The 20,600-nt window shown below is 43.8% G+C and overlaps 1 protein-coding gene across 6 annotated transcripts in view; it reads right to left on the reverse strand.

Moving 5' to 3' along the window:
• Positions 1-20,600, reverse strand: part of MYO7B (myosin VIIB) — a 52,887-nt gene that overhangs the window by 24,000 nt on the left and 8,287 nt on the right. For 5 of the 6 annotated variants that reach the window (XM_064386059.1, XM_064386058.1, XM_064386060.1 and 2 more), the window contains exons 4-25: positions 19,945-20,097; positions 18,557-18,741; positions 17,586-17,707; positions 16,759-16,901; positions 16,552-16,665; positions 14,759-14,912; positions 13,776-13,852; positions 13,357-13,476; positions 12,999-13,141; positions 11,946-12,156; positions 10,944-11,079; positions 10,527-10,687; positions 9,849-9,887; positions 8,138-8,275; positions 7,028-7,180; positions 6,376-6,474; positions 5,737-5,831; positions 4,542-4,626; positions 3,139-3,357; positions 2,459-2,533; positions 1,718-1,894; positions 791-1,000 (exon numbers count right to left, since the gene is read on the reverse strand). In XM_064386059.1, coding sequence (XP_064242129.1) covers positions 791-1,000; positions 1,718-1,894; positions 2,459-2,533; positions 3,139-3,357; positions 4,542-4,626; positions 5,737-5,831; positions 6,376-6,474; positions 7,028-7,180; positions 8,138-8,275; positions 9,849-9,887; positions 10,527-10,687; positions 10,944-11,079; positions 11,946-12,156; positions 12,999-13,141; positions 13,357-13,476; positions 13,776-13,852; positions 14,759-14,912; positions 16,552-16,665; positions 16,759-16,901; positions 17,586-17,707; positions 18,557-18,741; positions 19,945-20,097 — 3,009 coding nt within the window. The remainder of the gene's footprint in view (positions 1-790; positions 1,001-1,717; positions 1,895-2,458; positions 2,534-3,138; positions 3,358-4,541; positions 4,627-5,736; positions 5,832-6,375; positions 6,475-7,027; positions 7,181-8,137; positions 8,276-9,848; positions 9,888-10,526; positions 10,688-10,943; positions 11,080-11,945; positions 12,157-12,998; positions 13,142-13,356; positions 13,477-13,775; positions 13,853-14,758; positions 14,913-16,551; positions 16,666-16,758; positions 16,902-17,585; positions 17,708-18,556; positions 18,742-19,944; positions 20,098-20,600) is intronic. The other variant, XM_064386061.1, reaches the window with a different exon arrangement.

Consider the following 20,600-nt stretch of genomic DNA (forward strand, 5'->3'; position numbering starts at 1 on the left):
TCTGGATACCTACATGAGGAGTTTAGTTTCATACCAAATAACAAGACAGCGACATACAGCACTTTCCCACTAAAGGAAGAGGGCACAGCTCTGGTGGAAAGGTCAGATTTCCTCTGTGATTGCTGAGCCCTCACCATTCCCTTTACTGGCACCTTGGAGGTGAGTTGTGTCTGGAGGCAGGTGGAGAAGCCTTGGCTAAACTGCACTCTGCATTTGCTGAGCTGGACAGATAAGCAGTGGAGTGGAGTCTGCCAGGACCCTTCATGCCCAGAATTAGGAAGCAAAGTAATAGCAAAGCTCTTGAAGCATGGGGTCCTCCATTCTTCCAGGCTGCTTAGAATCAAGGAAAACACCCTCCTCAATCCCTCTCTGATTCAATGGGATATTGGAGGCCTTGCCCTCCCCCTTCTGTCCTGTCTCACAAACCAGCAACCCTAACAAAGCAGAGACATGGATAAGCTCTTATGCTTCTTCTCTCCAGTCCATTTTTGTCCCCAAAGGGTGTCTGGAGAAGTCAAAACACACCCCTGAGTTCCCTCTTTGGGCAAGAACAAAGGTGAACAGAGATCCTCCACTGGGCAGGTGTTTGTGTGAAGTGCCTGCCAGCAAATAGCCAAAAAATGCTGATGGGCACTGCTGCTTTCACTACTATGGCTCAGGACTATCTCCTTGGCTCTGCAGTCTCTGGCTCCCAGGGCTGTGCCAGAGCCAGGACCCAAAGATGGTAAGACCTGTAAAGCCAGAGCTGTGGAGAGAGCAGGTTCAACATGAACAACAAGGAGCAAGATACCAGCACGTTGTCCTTGTCATCATGGTAGAGCAGTGGGTGCCGCAGCTGTCTCCGGATGTGGGTATGTGTGGAAGACCCCTGGAAATAAGTAGCTGCAAACTTGGGGAAGGTGTACTCTTCCAAACCATGTGCTTCCTCTTCTAGCTCCACACTCATGGGAACCATGTCCAGGTCCACTTCCTCCAGCTTGCTAGGCTTTGTTTCCAAGTCCTGTGCAGAACATGAAGAAGCATATTTTCTTTTACTGAACTCTGATATGCTTATGTTTAGTTTGTTTTTTTTTTTTCCCCTTGGCCATAGATCTTCCAGAATTTGCCTTTCCAGCTAACCCCAAAGCCATTTACAGTTGCTACCAACAGATCATTTAGACTCAGAGCTTGTCTTTCTGAGATGCATCCGTTCCATATGGTCTTCCTGTCTTGGTCCTCAGCAAGAATATTGCTGATGGAAAATCCAGGTGTTACTGTTCACATCCTGTACTTATCCATACTATTCTCTTCTGCCCGCCTCTTCCTACAAAATTCCAACCTCTCCAGCTACCAGGACAAGTATATCACAAATGTTGCCTTCTAGAATACGGTATAACTTGGTCATGAACTTTCAGCTTGTTTCAGACAGAAAATCACTGAGAGCACTGTCAGCAGAGCATGAGGTTGATGCCAAAATGCAGAGGGTGGTACTGTTTGGCTGGGCCAAAGAAACAAATGCAAAGTTTGAAGCTATATAGTCCCTAAACTGCATGTGAGCAAAAACTTTTGGGAACTCACCTCTGCAAGAGATGCCTTACTGACTGGATGACTAATTTGGAGGATTATTTTACGGTACAGAAGTTCACTAAACAGAACTGAGCACTCTGATGGAATTCCAACAATCAGTGAGCTTACACAAGGGATAAGCATGACCCATTACCAGTCTGCAGCTCTGTACCTCAAAACCCAGAGGAGCTTGTCCTTCTTGGCCTCCAATCATAGAAGGTAAAAACCCAAAAATTTTGTCCACCATTTCTTGGTCGCTGATAACATCATGATTTGTTGGTTTATTGGCAAGCACGTTCCTCCCTTGTCTTGCTTTTGCCTCCTCTCTGTCCTGAGTTGGCAGGTGTTCCTTTAAACACAGAAATAGGCATGACTTGATCATGAACATCATTCTGCTAGAGTGAAGAGGTATGAAGATGAAACACTTTTGCAAAGGTGTGTGACTGTGAGGTCCAGCTCAGCCAGTCCAGTGTTGAAACAGGAAGGCAAATGTTGCTTGTGCCAAGCAGTCACAAAGACCTGGCCCATGAGCAGCAGGGCCCTGCTCTTACAGCTGTCTTTATGGACTGCTGGCATATTGATAATGATGTGCAATTATACAAGAATTTAATCAACAAGAGATAACACAGGAAAAGCACAGAATTTCTAACAGAATATCCCACAATACTGAAAATTTTTAAATATTTTGTGTCAGACTTGAAATAGCATTGGGCATATTTGGCTAAAGTGCCACCTTAACCTGCAATCAGAAATGTGTATGTGTTTGCCTTGTTATATTTTCAAACCATCATTACAAATAGGGTTACAACTATGTCTTATCTTTCTTCAAATATAGCAGTGCTCAGAGGTTTGAGCAAGTCCACAGGTGTGAGCTGGGTAATGCTGGCCACTGTTCCTCCAACAGCATACCTACCTTTTCTTCCCTTCCTTTCAGTGGTCCCAGGACATGGATGAGATGTTTCTCTTCCTTCCTGGGGTCCAGCTTGTTCTGTGGACAACAGGACTATTCTGTAACTGTTTGTACAACTGCTGAGCCAACTCCCTTCTGCCTTTAGCAAACTGTCCACACCAGGACTTTGTCCCAACAGAGGCTTAGTTCAAGATTTGATATTTTAGGGAACAGGCCACAAGCAGAAATCTTCAAACTGGCTTAGTCCTGTTTGTACAGCATTAGTACAGAAAGGAAATCAGGGAGAGGCCTCTCCTGTGCTACGGACTGCCAAGGGTAGCAGCTACCAAGACACATTACATTGGGATTCCCTTCTAAATGGTTCCCTGAGTGCCACCCTGCTGTAGAAATTGATCTCCCCTTGTAGGACTGGCTGATACACACAGATCTTATCTTTTCTCCTTCTGTCAAAGCCACTGCAGTATCAGTGAAGTTTTGATCCAGGATAACGATCACATAAAGCAAATGTAAACAAGATCAGTCTGCTTAACACTCTGCTTTTGTACTTGGCAAGAGTTCAAATTAAAAAAACCCAAAATGAATATCCACACCCAATGCTATGTTAAGGCAACGCTTGCTGGTGATAAAACCTCTATTGGAATTTCATAGAAACAATGTGTTCACAAGGTATCTGTGAGCATTACCTCCCTCTTTATCCTCTGGTAGGTCTGGCGAGCGAGCATGCCCCTGGCATAAGCCTGTATGACACAGGCAGCCTTCTGCTGCTGTGCCAGCCTCTGGCGCAGCAGGAAGCCGCGGCACAGCGCCTGGAAGCCGACGATCCGCGCGCGGGTGGCCTCGTACTGCTGCGCCAGCTGCCGGCTGCGGTACAGCGCCTGCAGGCGCCCGAAGCCCAGCAGCACCTGGGGTGGGCAGAAAGAACAAGTCGTTGTGGTTCCAAACCATCGAGATGGGTTGGGATGTAAGGTGGGATAAGTAGAAGACAACAAAATACGGTGACTGGATAAAGACACTGGAAGTGGCTAATGTAATATTACCTGTTATGCTTTGAATTCTACCAATAATAAGCCTTTAAAACTAGTATAGAGAGTTATTTGGGGGATGTGTTCTAGGGCATGGCTCCAGAAACTGACAATGGTAGCCTGGGATTGCGACAAGAGAAGGAACAGAGCAGAAATGGAGCCAGGTGAATGGAAACAAGCAGACAGGAATTGCATCACTGATGCAGAATATAGGATGTTTGTGACTGAAACTGGCAGTTTCTCCTCCTTCCCCTCTCAAATGGGATGTATGGGATATAATTATTATTATAATAATAATCCCATGGGATATAATTATAATAATAATGTTCCCTGCCACAGAAATACATAATCTGTGAGCGCCCCCAGTTTTCCTCACCCAGAAAATGCACCATGTGTAGAAGATCAGCCAATATTTTTCACACAGAATCACACAGAATCATCAGATTTGGAAGAGACCTTCAGAATGATCTAGTCCAATTGTCAATCCATCATAACTACCCCTAAACCATAGCCACATTCAGGCACCTCTTCAACATGTCCTAAGATGGTGACTCCACCATCCTAGGCAACTTATTTCAGTGCCTGACCATTCTTTCAGCAATTTTTTTTTTCCTAATATCTGATTTGAATCTTAGTGTGTCCTGGCAAAATTTTTGATGTGAGATTGATATAATGACTTTTCTGGTAATTTTTTAGAAATTCCCAGCTTTCCTGCAGCAGTTGTGGAAGACACTTTGCTCATAGCATGGTGATGATGTGCAAAGGCTAGGCTTGTGTTTCTGACTATAAGAAGCATGGACCACTTATATATCAGGTCTCTGGAGCCAGGCCTGCTGAGGTGAGTTGGGTTCCTATTTCACCAAAAAGAAGTGTCACAGGTTCAGCAAGCCCTGAGAGGTCCCAGAGCCCTCCTTGGACTTTATACACTCCTTTACACCCTGTCATCTTATCTATTCTCCCTTCAGTTGAGAATATCTTAATTCCTAATACTCCACTCAGTCTGGCAGGGCACAGTATATAAACACACACACAAATATATATTCATTGATACACCTTCATCTTACCATTCTGAATTCCTTCCGGCAGCAGTAGCCTCTCCAGGCTGACTGAATGGCTACAGCAGACCTCCTCTGTTTCAGGAACTGCTTCCTAAGCAGACAGACATGTGAGGTGACAAACAATAGGTTATCTGTGTTGCTTCTTATGGTAGTAGTAGAGAATAAGGTGGCTGTTTTTCTCTTTTATGGGATGTCCACAGTCTGATGTCAGCCTTGTTTGCTGCAAAAATACTCATAGCAACTACAGACCAAATTAATTGCTGTGCTCAGAGAACTGTAAGAACTGAAAACCCCTCACATCATGACTGTACAAGTTAACTTCCCCATCTAGTAATCTCTTTCTCTCTGTTTTGCTGCCAGGATGAGGAGCCCATCTGAGCAAGATGAACCTCCCATGGTACAAACTGTCACACTGCAGCTCAAAAAGGCAGCACATAGCTCTGATGCATTAAAAGAAAAAGCAAGGTGAGGCTTTTGTTTTGGATACTCTGTTGGATAGCAGAGTCTGAAAAAAAAAGAGGGACATTTTGGGGCATTTGTGTCATATTTTTTAGTTCTTCCTTCACTATAGTCAAGAGTATTTCTAAACCAAACCAGGACTCAGTCCTATATCATGGTTCTGATTGAGGGGATACAAGATCCATGAGTACAAATCATGATGTAAAACATTTAATGAGGACAAACATTTACTTGACAGCGACTAAATTTTACTTCTGAAGATATTTCAAAATAAACCAGACACAATTCAAGAATTAGGCATCTTTGGCAAAGAGAAGGACTAGTTAGTTTCCATCTGATTCTTATCAATGTCTTGTATCCAAGAAGCACCCTAAATAAGAGAATTCTTGTAGCTCTGAGAAGGACACTGATTCCATGGGGATTTCCTGCTTTCCAGATGCCTACTATTTACTAAAAATAATAAGAGAAAGTCCTCCTTTTAAACCTTCCTTTTCATACATGCCACAGCATGTATGTTGAAAAACATCACTAAAATAACAAAACTGAGCCAAAACAAATCTTTGTCCAACATCTGCATAGATACACTGTGCATTATTACTTGATGAGCATGTAATTTAGGGCTGGTGGAAGGCACAGCCTGATACATTTCATACTCAAAAATGCTGCACAGAGTGTGTTAAGCTGCACCACAAAGATTAGCCACATCAAAATAAAGCAAATTCCCTTCTGTAAGATCACTGACCTGTCCTTCAATCCTCTCATCACCTTCTGGATAAGAAGAACCTTATCTGTGAGTACATTTTGGCGTTGCAGCTCCAGTACAGTGTCATGATGATCCTGTAAAAGAAAGTGTGGATGTGCTAGCTTAGCAGACACACCTACAACCTCTGGAAATGGGACACATGATGTGAAAGAGACCCCAAATCAGCATGATGTAGCATAATGTGACTAAAATGCATTTATGAGACTGCAGTAGGAAGAGTGCACACCACCTGACCTGAGCTGGTCTAGCTATAGCCATAAACAAGCAAGAATCTGCCTGCAGCAAGACTGTTTTCAACAGGGGGCATGCTACAGGCAAGGCTGTCCTCTGCAACAGTGCACTGGTATCCTGTTCTTTTTTATGCTCCAACTCATTGCACTGTTCTGCTTCAGCTGCAGCCTTTTAGCACAGAAACAGGATCAGCCTCTCCTACACCAAACCCTCTCCACTGAATTATTTGGCTTTCAAGAACAAAGATCCACCCTCAGATTCAAGAGAGAGTTTGTAAGATAATCCAGTCCTCCTTGCACAAGGCACTCATGCACAAGCAGGCCAAGCTGTACTGTGAAGCATCCAGTTTTTCATGAGAAAAGACAATAGTCTGTCCTTTTTACTTACTTTAAGGAAAATCTTGGTCCTTCCAACTTGCCAGCTCTCGTCCTTGCCCAGCACTGCTTCAGAGATGCTGATGCAGCTCTGTCGAGTATCATTCTTCAGCTGATGTGCAAAAGCATCATGATGTTAGGTCTTGGCTGTGAAACACAGCAAGTGCTATGCAAGGATCTACTGCCCTGCATTCCAAAGGGTGAAGAGCAGAAACAGATGAGGTCCTGCAGACCTCTGGGCTGACAGTACAATGAATGAAAGTGATTCAGCTCAAATGGTCAGGAAGAGGAGGAACGTGATTGCATGACTAAACATCCCAGGGTCAAGGTGTGAGGAGGAATCAGAGACCTGAGACTTGTGTGATCACAGTAAAATAACATCTGAGGGCAGTGGGAATGGGGATGGTACCCTACCTGGGATGTCTTTGAGGAGCAGGCCAAGGACAGCTGGACCTCAAAGCAACTCTGTTTTCAGCTAAGGTTGAAGGGAGTATTTAACTATTTAGCTATAATTATTATGATGACAGTTCCTGTGATGACTTCTCCTGTGCTGACAGCTCTCATAACCCTGCCAGCAGTAATTCAAGAACTTTCTACTGTGGGAAAGACTAAAGCCTCATAAGGAAAAGTTAGACTAGCCTTAAACCATGTTCTTGCTTACACACCTTTTGTCGAAGAGACCATGGCAGAAGAAATCTGTATCTCTCAAAGAACTCCTCAAAGCTGTAGCGAACTGGGTACCCAGCTTTCCTGATCTGAATGGTCTCCATCATCCCTGAATATCGCAGCTGTTTGATACACAGCTCCCGGTCAAACAACTGGAAGGGAAAGCAGACCAGGAGGAGACTTAGCACTGAGCAAAGGGTACATGTGCAGTATCCCTCAGAACAAGTCTATTTGCCTCCTGCCTCAGGGGGACAGCAAAATGGCATACTTTTAAAAATTGTATTTCTCTTCTGTGCACTAAATTAATTCATTACAAGCATAAACAAGTCACCTCAAAGGGTCTTCAGTTTTGTGTATGTCAGCAGTAGAAACAGTCTGTTTACTTCAGTCTGGCTACCATTTTCCTTCTAGAACTGCAATTTCAGATGAACAGTGAATTCATCATATAATTTTGTAGGTGTGAATAGATGCATTAGCAACTTAGGCCTTTGGGCATACCATGCAAAGCACAGCAGGCATACTGCTCTTCTTATTATTTAATCTTATCTGAGTTTAAAAATTGGCTCACTAAGCCACATGCAGTGCTTCAAAACGTTTTAAATCATTTGACCAATACCATACAAGGTTTTAGAGTAGAACCAGGTCAAAAGCCCCCAAGACCCAGCCACGTGTCCTAATGACAAATGGACTCTTCCTGGTATGTCAGATTAAGCCAAATCACCCCTCTCACAAACTCCCATAGCTCTCCTATTCTCTCTGAGGCTATTTCATAGTATGATCATTGTTGATCCTGATGTTTTTTGTTTGTTCCTGTGTTGAGGGGCTACAGACTTTTCAGTTTTGTCTTTACTGAAAAGAAGTCTATAACTCTACTCAGGAATATACCTGTGTGCTTTTTTGCTATCCATTACTCTATGGTGCTTTTTTTGAGATGCTTTTGTAAATTAACCGTGCTATATCCTCCTATTATGTTTATTGCAGGAATACCCTGTACTCCAGCTCTTCTTGGATGCAGCCAAGTACACCTATAAAATGTTACACAGAAACCGAGAGCCTTTTCTCATTACAAACTTTACCAAAGGTAAGGCTCTGTACTGTTAGAACATTACCAGTGGTTTCTTGTAGTCATTTGGCTTGATGCAGCGGATGAAGTATGGCTGGCACTGCTCAAGGATTTTCATTAGTTTTTCCAGGGATTGCTTGAACTGTCCTCCCAGCGTCGAGAGCCGCTTGGTGGTATCCAAGCCCTGGGAAGAGAAAGCACATGCTGACTGCAACATCATTCACTCAGAGGCCAATTAAAAAACTTTGTCTTTTTGTACAATGTAACAGTATCACACAACCACCAGAAAAAAAAATTATTTACCTACATGGGAGCTACACTGGCCATCTGTACCTTATTAATTTGAGTTTATCCTTGTAAAGAAACCCCTCACTAAGTGCTTTCAGCTACTTGGGCACTAAGTTCTAGCAGTAGGGGTGGCTGTGGTGGAAGTAATTCCACCCACAGGAGCCCACATGCACCTGTCTGTTCCAACCAAGGCTGTGTTTACTGCCAGGTCTGGGTGCCAAGCTGTGATTCCTGGGAGCGTGCCTGAAAGCTTGGTGAGAAACAGCCACTCCCAAAGCAGGAATAAACTCCAGGCCAGATATTTTGCTGCCATCATAGCTGGGAATGCTGAAGATTCAGAACAGCCCATTCCTTAAGGATTAGGTCTGATTAGGCTAATCACCTTGCCCGTTAATACTATGGCAAGCAGTGAAAAGGCAACTTTTACTGGAGTATAAACTAAGAGGTACTCCAGGTTTCCCCAGCCTCTCTGACAACTCAGTTCCACCTGTCTTTTTCACACAAGTCATCACATTAAGCCTAAGTTTCTACATGTCAGTATGGGCACATTAAATTACAGTGACAACAGTACAGATTCCTAGTAACAAAAGGACTCCACTGGCCTTTTACATACAGCAATGAGCTGATCATTGCAGCACACCACAGCCTGTTTGTTTATTAGTTTGTTTGGGGAGTTTGGTCTGTTGTGGGGTTATTGTAATTTTTTCCAAGTAAATAATTTAAAGTCCAGTGGCTCCCCCTCACTTCCATGATCTTTAGGGTATCTCATCCTGCTGTTCTTACTTCTAAAGTGCTGTTTTGAGTACTCAGATTTCCACCCTGTGCTTTAGCTACAGGGCAAGGCTGCCCTCCAGTGATCAATCATTTGTGTCTTTGGAAAACAGCTCATGGGAACGTTTCACTGCAGCTCAGATGCACCTTAGGGCTAGCAAGCACCCAAAGTGGTATAATAACAATATATATTTATTTTAGTGATTTTCACTCTCAGACCTTAGAGGCCTTTCTGCTGTACCATCAGTGGGATGGCCACACATGATCTCATACATGCAACATTGTTAAAGCTGAATTTTTTATTGAGTTAGTGGTGACTTTTCTGTCGTGATGCGTCAGGAAAGGAACTCTGAGACCTCTAGACAAAAAAGTGTTTTCTGGCACATCATTCATTATTATTTTCTGTAGCCTGCTTCTTAGGCTTCCCAATGGTGGTCCCATTTATTTGAACATCAACAGCTAATTTCTGTGCATTTTGACATGGGGTAGCCCATTTGGTATTTCCTTTCTTGAGATGCTGCTGTACTTCTTTTTCATTAACACAGCCTTATTTATAGGGACAAGGCCTGTTAGAGCATTAGAGCAATGTAAATACACCTGATATTTAATCTGGAGGTATTCATAGCATTTAAGAGATGCTAAGCCACTTATCTGCTGCTTTTACCACTTCTGACATTCTTTGCCCCCAGGATGTTTACCTGTCCGTGGCCAGTTGTTCTGGACAGCAGAAAGCCACACTGGGACAAAGACAGAGGAAGAAAGGACAAGATCAGAAAACAACGCCAGGAGGACAGACAGATAACAGGTAAGACAGCAAGCTGATTGTTCTGTATCCTGACAGGAAAACTCAAAGATGTAAACAAGCAAAAGTACCTTCACATACTGGTGACACTGCATAGCCAAATGGTCAGAAATCAAGGTATGTGGAAGTTGGAGCAGGACAGAGAACCTGAACTGTGCCCCACGGTGTTTTCTAGTCCTCTGCACTTCACATCCTTAATTTCACTAGGCACAGACACAACAGGATCAGTGGAGTCTGTGATAATGACCCATCATGAACTTTGTCACACAGTGATGTCCAGTCAGTGACAACATGTGGGGAAGCATCACGACTTGTGGTTCTGGAACAACTGCAGGCATGGCTGCACAGATATCCAGGGTGCACACCTGGCTGACAGGGCTGACTTTGCACTTGTTTACAGCATGAACACCAGACCCTGACTTTTCCTGCAGCCCCCTTGGCAGAAACAATTTGAATGAAAGAGGTAGAGATTTTCAGAGACAGAGCAAAAGAAAGAGGAGATCAAGAACAGCCAGAGCTGTGTGGAAAGCAGGAGAAATGTCTTGTTTCTGCAAGACAGTGCCAGTAAACCAACCTTGTAGACCTGGTCAGATCCAAGATGGCGAATGGTCCCACGTCCCAGAATAGGTGGGGTTGTTTCCACCTGGAAAATCTCCCTCAGTAATTTGTTTTTGGAGGAATGGACCACTTGCATTACATTAGCGCTCAGCGTGTCACGATTTTTCTCCAAGAAATCTATAGGATGGAAACAATATTAGCCTGTCACCTCTGCAGCCTGCTGGCTCTAGCACCAGTGTCTACCTAAAATCCACTTAATTTACAGTAACTTGCAGAATGGTTTAGAGTAATCCTTCTGACCTCCTGATCAACTTCAGATCAACACTACCCTGGAGAGCTACATATCCAGGTCATGCACCTATCATGAATGCATGTATCCAGGGCAAGTCATGCCCTTCCCTTCACCCTCTGTATCCAGCAGAGATAGACTCACCTTTTGATTCATAAAAGACAACCCCAGCAAAGTGGTTGATGCCAAACTTGGTATCATGAACGCTCTTAGGTGGGATGTAGACGTTACTTTTACCATGGAGGGAGTTGATTTTGATAAGCATGGTGGCCTCTGTGCCCTAGAAACAAGTACAGGTGAAAAGGGATGGTTAAGCAGATTGTCCCCAGCACTGGCCTGTGCTCAGCAAGCAAGCAGAAGTGGTACTTAGAGATAACAAAAGCTCAAATTCTGCCCTTACGTGTGTAGTAGATCTGGAGAAAGTGCCAAAAGTATCTTTCCTTTTACACAGACCCCTGTCTCAATCATCGTGATAGAACACACCATCAAGCACAGGGCCTGTTTTTTCTAGGGCTGTACACAAGTCCTCATACCATTATCAACATCACCAGGTGGGATGAGAATTTACCAGATCTCTGGACCTCACAAGCAAAGCCCCCACCAACCTTCTCATGCCCTGCTACCCAGAAAGCTGTAGAAGGATGCCTCCTCCTTCTCCTGGGCAGGCACAGCTCTTCTTGCACTCCCCAGCTGGTACAAGACTCAGAGATCCCTGGAAGAATCCCTAAGCAGATCCCAGTCAGCATGCCCAGACCAGAGGCTAGGCAGTCAGCTGGGAGTTTCTCTGTCAGCAAGGGGAAGCTTCAAAGAGCAAGCTGCAGCCCAGACCAACAGCACAACAATACTCAAACAATAAACAATTTCAAAGATTTCCCAAGAAGCCCTTGTAAAATGATACAGACTCCTTCCTTCTCTGTCTGGAGCAGTGGTAAGAGTTTCAACAGCAAGACACCAGGAAGAGCACATTCCAGCAGAGAGTGAAACAGTTGTGTAGTGAGCTAATTTGAAAGAAACATCTATGGGAAGAAGATATTGCCTCTTCTAACATATTTGAAAGCCACTTTTGCACATTTGTGTGTCTAAACCCAACTGTTACCTGTGAGCTGTGTGCAAAGCCAGGCATTACAAGTGAAACCAGAAATTTACCTGTGGGAACCTGCTCTCTTCATCAATGAGGGAGATGATATTCATGGGCTTGAGTGCAATGACTTCCAGGGTCTGGTGGTTATCAGTGAAGTCAATGTTGTTCCAGGCAATGTGCTCTGCAAGGTATTCCTCTTGCTCCAGCTTGAAGACATGGTGCACAAAGAACTGCTGAAGGTGCTCATTTGCAATGTTAATGCACAGCTGCTCAAAGCTGGGGAAGAACAAGATGAAAGCCCATGGTCATCCTTGGCCAGTGCTGCACTTCTCTCTGCTGTTTGTTTAGCCTTTGCACTAAATGCATTCCAGATACACCACTGCCACATTCCACACTGCTGGTGACTGGCATCACTGCACGTTGCCAATCTTGGCAATAAAAGGGAAGCATTTTCTGCTGTGGCAAAGACCAGCAGCAATGAGCCAGCTGATGACTGAATGTTGCTGAGTAGGCGATAAAGATCTTTTATTTGTTTCAAGAAACTCCAGAGATAAAGAGGAATATGTAACTGTGAAAACCACTTAAGAGCATGTGACATGTTTCTGCTTGTACTGGTGCTACCACTTCTTTTGTTATTTACTCCGTTATGCTGCACCTGAGTGTCATTACCTTGTACTTGCTGTGGCACACTGTGTGTGCCTTTGGGGTGCTTACCACACTGGGGACTCATGGGGACTGCAGGTCTTGGGAACAGCACAAAATAACAGGAGAGAACACAAAAGATAGAAGACAGACTGTAGAGATCCTAGATTGTGTTCCAAAAGTCACTGAGGAACATTATCTGGCTGAAGGCCAGAAAATTCCTCAGGATCTGGAATAGACATGTGCAATGGCTGCACTAAAATGAAGGCTGGGGAAGGAGGCAGAAATATGATCAAGACTGAAGAAAAATGGAATCTGCATGATCAAAACTGGGAAAATCCAGTAATGGAATTCTCACCATTTTTCTGAGAATCAGGATAATGATGAAAGAGCATGTGTCTCTTTGTTTTTCCGTTCCTTCCCTTTACAACAGCTGCTTTTCAGCTTCCTATTGCATTGCATCTGGAGTTTCCTACCTGTTGTTGCTGAAGTTTTCAAACCCAAAAATGTCCAGCAGTCCAATGGATTGATGTCTGTCTTTAGGCTTCTGAGAAGCTGGGTTGAAAATGGCTGAGTTGATTTTGTTCACAATCCACAAGAAAATCCGCCCATATATACCCTGAGGAAAAAAATTAAAGAGGAATTAGAGCCCTCTAATCATTAGAGACTTTGGATGTAACTGCTTGCTCTTGTGCTGTCAAGCTATGCCTGAGCACTGCAAGGGCTTGGAGCCCTCTGGGTCAGTGTTTATCACATGGGGCTCCTCAGCCAGGAAGAAAGACAGTTCTGAAAGCATCCTCAGTCTTTAAACAGGGAAGCTGTGAGCACCAGTACCTTCACAAAGGCATCCCTCCCATTGGCAGCTTGAACCACATTCAGAGGCCTGGACACACTTTCTCCTCGGACAATGATGGAGAGGTTTGTGAGGCTGTTCTGGAGTTCACTAGAGTCCACCTGGAGAAACAGTCATGGCAACCTGGTCATTCCAGGTGAACAAAGGAAATCCAGCAAAGTTTGTATCAGGAGGAGGACTTTGACAAACTGCTTGTCTAGCAGCATCCACTGGCAACTTTGCTGTCCCATTTAAAGGTCTCTCCCATCTTGGAGAGACATCTGGAACAGCATGACTGGAGTGTTCAGCAGGACACGCCTGTTGAATGTTCATTCCTACATAAACTCCAGAGACGTGCTCTGCCAGTGTGCTCATGGAACAAGGGAGAAGGAAGAACCAGCAGAAGATGAGGGTCCATTACCTCGAGCAGTTTGGTGGCAATGGAGAAGTGTGGTGAGTCCATCACATCAGAGCAGTCCAGGTTGTCGTACACGGCCGCTGCAAGGAGGAAACAACCAGTCTCAGGGGGAACCATCACTGTTGTTAATGTAGCTGTATTTCTGTGACCCCACAACACTGGGAATGTAGCAAGGTACTCAGTTCTTATTTGAAGCTGACTGGTTTGGTGATTTTACCAAGGAGGATCCTGATTTCACCCAGATTCTGGGATCTACAGGGCTCTCTCGTGCATAGAATGTGAGGCTAAAAACAGCAGCCAAACTGACAAGATTATTCATTTAAAATAGTAATTTCTGGGGATCTGGGGAAGTGATATCTGACTCCAGAAAATATGTTTCTGGAAATATTTTTCCTGTGTATCTGGCTTGTGGGAAATTAGGCAACAGAGAGAAATACAAGAAATCCCTAATTTTAGTAGTCAGCATTAATCCAAAGAATCCAGCTGGCATCTCTGTATTGGGCCTGCTGTATCTTTTCTAAAATGTGAAAGCTTCTGGCATGTGCTGGTGGGTCACACTGTGCCTGTCCACTCCAGAAGTACACCTATGCAGGTGAGTGTTCAGCAGACTTAAGCAGGAGGATGACTGCTATTATCTCCAAGGCAAACATCACTCCTGTGTCTTCTGGCCTGTGCAGAACAACAATCAGCAAATGTAGCATGGCATTACACTCCGCTGTTTCAGTTTGTGTGATAAGGGCCTATTTACAACCATGGAGACCTGACAGTGTGACAAAATAAGATGCTGTTCTTCAAACACAAGGCAGTGGAGTCACAAACCAGAATTTCATGGTGCTTATCTGCCTGCCCTTCCAACTCTGTTCACCTGTTAATACAGGTCAGAGCAGCACAGCCCAGTCTGTGCAGGTGGAAGCAGGAAGTACCCAAGGGAAGCACCTTTACCATCGAGTCTGAGGAAAGGTAAGCCCAGGCAATGCTGAATTTACCTTGGAACTCCACATTCCCTAGGTGCAGGATTGCAGCCAGCAGCTTGCTGATGTCCCAGTGCTCAGAGTCTGAGAACATGAGGATCTTCATGGCCGAGCGGATGTGGGCATAATCCTTGGCGTCGTTGCGGCTGTCGCAGGACGTGCAGTTACCCTGCAAGCACGACACCAACAGGTAAGGAAGAGCCTCCTGCTACCCAGACAAGGATGAAAGCACGTGCAGGGTGATAAGCCTTTGTGCAGAGGGTGTCTATCCTGTGAGTCCACAAGGATGCAAGGTAAAAACCTATTTAGACATTCTATATCCTCTTCCGTAATTTCATATTTTCTCTCAAAAAGAATGCATTAACAGAGGGCTCAGTAATGCATTTCTCCAGGGCTAGGCTGAATACTGAGGAAGGCAAAAGAAAAGCTGATGGGAAGGCTGCTCTGGAGCATAGAAGGACAGGAAGCTTTGATAAGGTTACCTGCATTTACAAGGCCATGCCTGTTTCTTTGTTTTCCCCTCTCTGTCTTGTCAAGAGAAAATTAAGAGCCCTCATCCCAAACCAAAGCAAGTCAGGTAGGATAAGTACTAGAAGGCAGATCTCAAAATAAAAATATTAGGTCCTAGTGGAAGGCAAATGGAAGCATCCAAGGCAGCATCAGAAGCACCTTCATCAAAGCCTGCACAGCAGGTCCTATGATGCTGCTCCTGACAGAAACTATTTTCAGCCATAATAGAGATGGGGAAATGCCTTTTTTATCCTTGCCATTTCTGAAAATATAGTGTGATGATCACAAAAATGAAATATTCCTAGACATTTCAGTTTACAGCATGTAAACATGCCAGCTTGTACCAACAGCTGACCTTTACAAAACCATGGATATGTTCTCCTTTAATCCAATCCTCCTGTTTCAGTATCACACTGCCCTACTTCTGACCCAGGGGCCTTTTCATAGAATGGCCAATGGGTTAATTGTACTAATTGCACTCATGAGCTTTGCTGCAAGATCACTGTTATTTTGAAAACGTTACATTTGAAAAAATCTCCACAACTTTAATAGTTTTGATTTTGAGACTCCAGAAACAGACTTGTTTTCATTTCCTGGAAATTAGATGCCCAGCTCCAGCTAATTTCAGTAGAGGCAGGACTTAAGCACGTTTTTCCACAGCTATAAACAGCCCAAACCTAACCAGCTGGCATATTTAATATGAGGTATATACACAGGCTAAAGGACAGGATTTTCATCATGGCTTTCATGTCCTAAACCACTCAGTTAGCTATTTTCAAAAACTTCACCTATGAAGATCCCACTTCTGCCACAATGGCATCATAACTCATGGTCATTAGCATCCATCGTGGGATGTTATGCTGAATGCCAGCTGCCTGCATTATGTATGTAAGATTTATTAGATATAAGGACTAGGATTCTTATTAATTTTCCTCTAAGGTACACATATGTGATTACCATTCTCCCTGGCATGAGATCCCTTGCATTCCTTTGAAATCTGAGTGTCTGTGAAAGTGGGGGATGTTGTCCACATTCTGTTTTAAGGTGTCCTTTATGTTTCTAAAGTCTGACTTTGACAGAAAGCTTTAACCTGCCACAAGCTGCTTCCCACCGGTGGACAATACAGTAAGTGTCTGAAACTGATGCTCACAGCAGTTTTGGTGTAACTGCTTCTGGTACTCTAAGGGAAGGACTGTTCATATTTGGTAACTACCATCTGCAGCTCCTAGTGATTGTAACTGCTCACTGGAAGAAGCAAATGGCAGAGGGATATTAGAGAATAAAGCAGAGATTATTACCATAGTGAGATAAGTGTACTCTGAAGCAGTGCCCAGATTCAGCATCTTTTTCTGCTCTGTATTCATCCCCATTAGCATGCAGTAGAAGATGTGATAATTCCTCTCCTCTGGAGCCTAAAAATAAAATAAATAGGCCAATGGATAGCCTTGTCAGGATAAGCTTCTAACACAAGAAGAGGCAGAATGTTCACCTGCCAGTGCCCTCACCTGGCGGCAGACCCGGGACTTCTCCAGGAGAAACTGCTCTATCCGGGCTCCTTCTATCACGCCATTTTGGTTGAAGTGAATATCAATGTATTTCCCAAAGCGGCTTGAATTGTCATTTCGAATTGTCTTGGCATTTCCAAAAGCTGACAGGCAAGAGACAGAGATAGTGTCTGTATTCTTGCAGTTGATGAACATCAAGCCTATTTTTTTCCCCTTCTACTTTGCTGCTAGTATTTTACACATTTTGTTCCAAATGACAGCGCTGAGAAACACTGGAGAATGTCTTGTGTCAGTCTGTCTCCTGAAGAGAGGAGCAGGCATACTGTGCACCCAGATAATTGGGTTGTAAAAGACATGATTAAATGATCCAAATGTGATCTATATCTGGCCAGCCAAGAGATCTGGGCAAGTCTGAAGACCTTCAGAATGATTTACTGGGAACATGTTGATCCCTGTACAGAGAAAGATGGGTGTCTCAGGGAGCTCCCCTACAGATACATCTATGCATGGCCAGTCACTCTGTCACTGTCTAGGGCAAATGCAAAAACAGGGACCTTTGCCTTGGGCTCTGCAGTCCCAAGGACTCTTGTGCTCCTGGCAGTTCCAGGGTGTATACTACAGAGGCAACTCCTCCTACAGCATAACAGCAAAGCTGCACTGGACTGCATGGGAGCATGGCAGAAAAGTATAGAGAACACCTACAGTGCATCACCAGTGTTTCAGGGGGGTTACCAGTTAAGCAGATACAATGGTTCAAGGATCTGTTTCTGATTCATTTTATCCTGAGATAAATGTGGTAAATCAGGCATGTTTGCTAAGTAACCCACCTTCCAGAATGGGGTTGGCTTCTAGGACTTGCTGCTCTATCCAGGAATGCTGGCCACTGACAGCTGCCAGAAACTGTAGTATTAGCTTTGTACTTTCAGTTTTACCAGCTCCAGATTCTCCACTGCAGTAAGACAAAAAGATCATTACAGGCTTCCTTTCTTTTTTTGGTAATGTGGAAGACCAAGTTAAGTTTACCCTGTGAATGGCACAGGGTGCCATTCAGCCTGTCAGATCAGACTGTCTTTCATAGAGGGCTGGAAAATTTCGTCTTTTATCATCTTATCTGCTCAAATTTAAGTAGTTTTTCAGACTTAGGCTGAGAACTAGATCCTCCCACCAATTAAAAACAAGCAAATCCATGGAACACATTCTGTACCTGTACAAATTAAATGACCACTTGCTTTTCTTTTTTATTGCTTTACCAGATTGTCAGTGCTAGTGTCAGCACATCAGCTGAGTTGACTCAGATATAATCAGATACTATTGCCATGAGACTATCTGGTTCTTCACATTGATGACAAACAGAAAATGGATTCTTTATAGGAGGAAGAAAGCTTCCATTCACCTTTGGGTTAGAAGAGGTTGTTTCTCTTCAGGAAATGTCTAGCCTTGGAAAATACATGTAACATAAATATTCTGTCTCCAAGGTAAAAGGTAGCCCTATGTCACACACACTCAGGTGTTATGTTTCTATATGTAGTGACCACATGCAGAATGTACAACCACATTGAAAGATTCTGGGGGAAAACAACAGGCTTTGGAAATATTTTGCTTATGTTTTACCTTTTCCAGCCCTAACTGAAAATGAAGGAGCAGGGAAGAAAATATTTCCTTCCTGTTATCTCTTGTTTTATCTGTGATCTTCCATTTGGATAGTCAGGAGACTTTCTTGTGTCCACCTGTGTCCACAAGGTGCCCCAAACTATGCCAGACTTGGTTTCTGCTATTTGTCCTCTCCAAGTCCATTCACCTGATCACACAGCACTGGTCTCTCTTATTCCTCTTCATATTGAAGTAACAGTTATCTGCAATGGCAAAGACATGAGGTGGAAGCTCTCCAATCCTCTTGTTACAATACAGTCTGATCTGGTCCACTGTGTAGAGGGGCAGCAGCTGGTATGGATTCACTGCTACAAGGATTGATCCTGTGTAAGTCTGGAAAACAGTTGTGAGCATTATTGCTACAGCAAACCTGCAAACAAGAATACAGCCAAAGCTACTTGCAGTATAAATCTAAACAGAGGCAGGAGGGAAGCCTGGCAGATCATAGCAGCACTTGGATGAGGCTAAGAGCCCAGTTCCTCACTATCAGCTGCTGTTGAACATCCCAGGATAAGGAGAGGTTTGCCCAAGGAAGAATGCTAGGTGTGATCTTGCTAAATGACAGCTCAGTTCTCTGTCTCAAGCTGAAGCACACAGAAGTCAAATTTGACCTGGCACTTTGGTGTTATCGTAAGGTGTTTTGCAGTGTTTTGTTAAGCTGCTTTTGTATTCTAGTGCAGATGTAGCTGAACTTTGCTAATGGGCCAAGTTATAGTTGTGCTATTCATACTCTGATATAGAAACATTTGTATACAGTAACACCAGTGAAATGAAGGAGGCTGTTGAAGGCTGTGGAGATGCAAGGCAATAATAATGTTCAAAAACTATGTGACACAAATGGAGGCTGCTGGAGTTTAATATAACAGATCTATCCACACACCTTGTTAGTTGTAACTGTAGGATATATAAAATAAGTCCTTTTTAACACTAAATATCATCACACCTATGTTGTAAGAAGCAGCTTCTCTCCAGTACTGTATATAATATGGGAGGCAAAGCATGGAAAAACCTGAATATTAATTATAATATTACAAACTAGAAACTGAGGAAAAAAGAAAATAAAATTGCCAAATTTCCCAGTTACAGATAAAACCTATAATGGACAAAATATCCAGATTTATTAATTAGTCCTCTTATTACATCAAAATCAAGTAAATGTTGGCTTGGACTGGGGGACAATTGAAATCATGTCACTGCTTACTAGTCAGGCTGATCCTCCAGGTAATAATACTGTTACAGCAGTAAGCTGTAACATGGGCTGGATTTAGTTCACTGTCAGTGGCTGGTGACAATGATCGCTCTGGGAGAAAGTAAGTGGAGTCACTACCTGTTGCAGCACTGTGATTGAGGGGCAGCCAAAGTACTCGAGTGAAAGAAGAGAAAAACTGTGTTGTGTCTCCTTGGCACCCTCAGTCATTAAAGAAGTCAGAGGGCCCCGTGTGTGAAAGGCTCACAGGCTGCTCAAGGCACTTGTTAAAGGTAGAAACCATTCCTGGAAGTGACCTGGCTGTTCCTGGAAGTGACTGTGGCACTCACATAGATTTTGTGCTCCTGGTGCCGGATGAGGAGGTTGTGCACCATGCCAGCTTCATGGAGGTCCCCGAGGCGGATCATGTCCTCCACCCCCTGGACAGAGGAGGGGTGCATCAGGTGCACCATGTGCATATTCCGAGCCGTGATCCAGTGCTCCTGACAAAGGCAAGGCACAGACTTTAATGTGTGATACTGTGGCTCAGAAGCAAACAAAGGAGAGCTGGGTTAGACTGGAGTGAGCTTCAGCACAATACATGCTCAAGCAGGCATGCTCTAACACACAGGTGACTGGCCTACAGGAATTAACTGGTTTAAAACAAGATGGTTTAAAACACTGAATGAAGCCATTTGGGTGGGTTCTGAAGAGCACCAGTTTTAACACTGCTCTGAGTGTTAACTGCAGACTGCAATTCTGTCATCACAGGCAAAGCATTGTATAAGGTAGGGATGAACTGTTTTCAGTGGGATGATGTTTCCACCTAAAACTTCACCAAATTTAGGGATTGGAGCCCATCCATTTCCTTTTCCTAGCCATGTAGATATAACCTCTGTCTTGAAGCTCTGAATCTTCCTAGTGCTTGGACCTGAGATGCCAGATGACCATCCTATACTTGCCTTATATCTATAGTTTTTCTTTCAGTATATCCTACCTATACCAA

The sequence above is a fragment of the Passer domesticus genome, chromosome 11 (assembly GCF_036417665.1).
Source record: "Passer domesticus isolate bPasDom1 chromosome 11, bPasDom1.hap1, whole genome shotgun sequence".
Lineage (NCBI taxonomy): Eukaryota > Metazoa > Chordata > Aves > Passeriformes > Passeridae > Passer > Passer domesticus.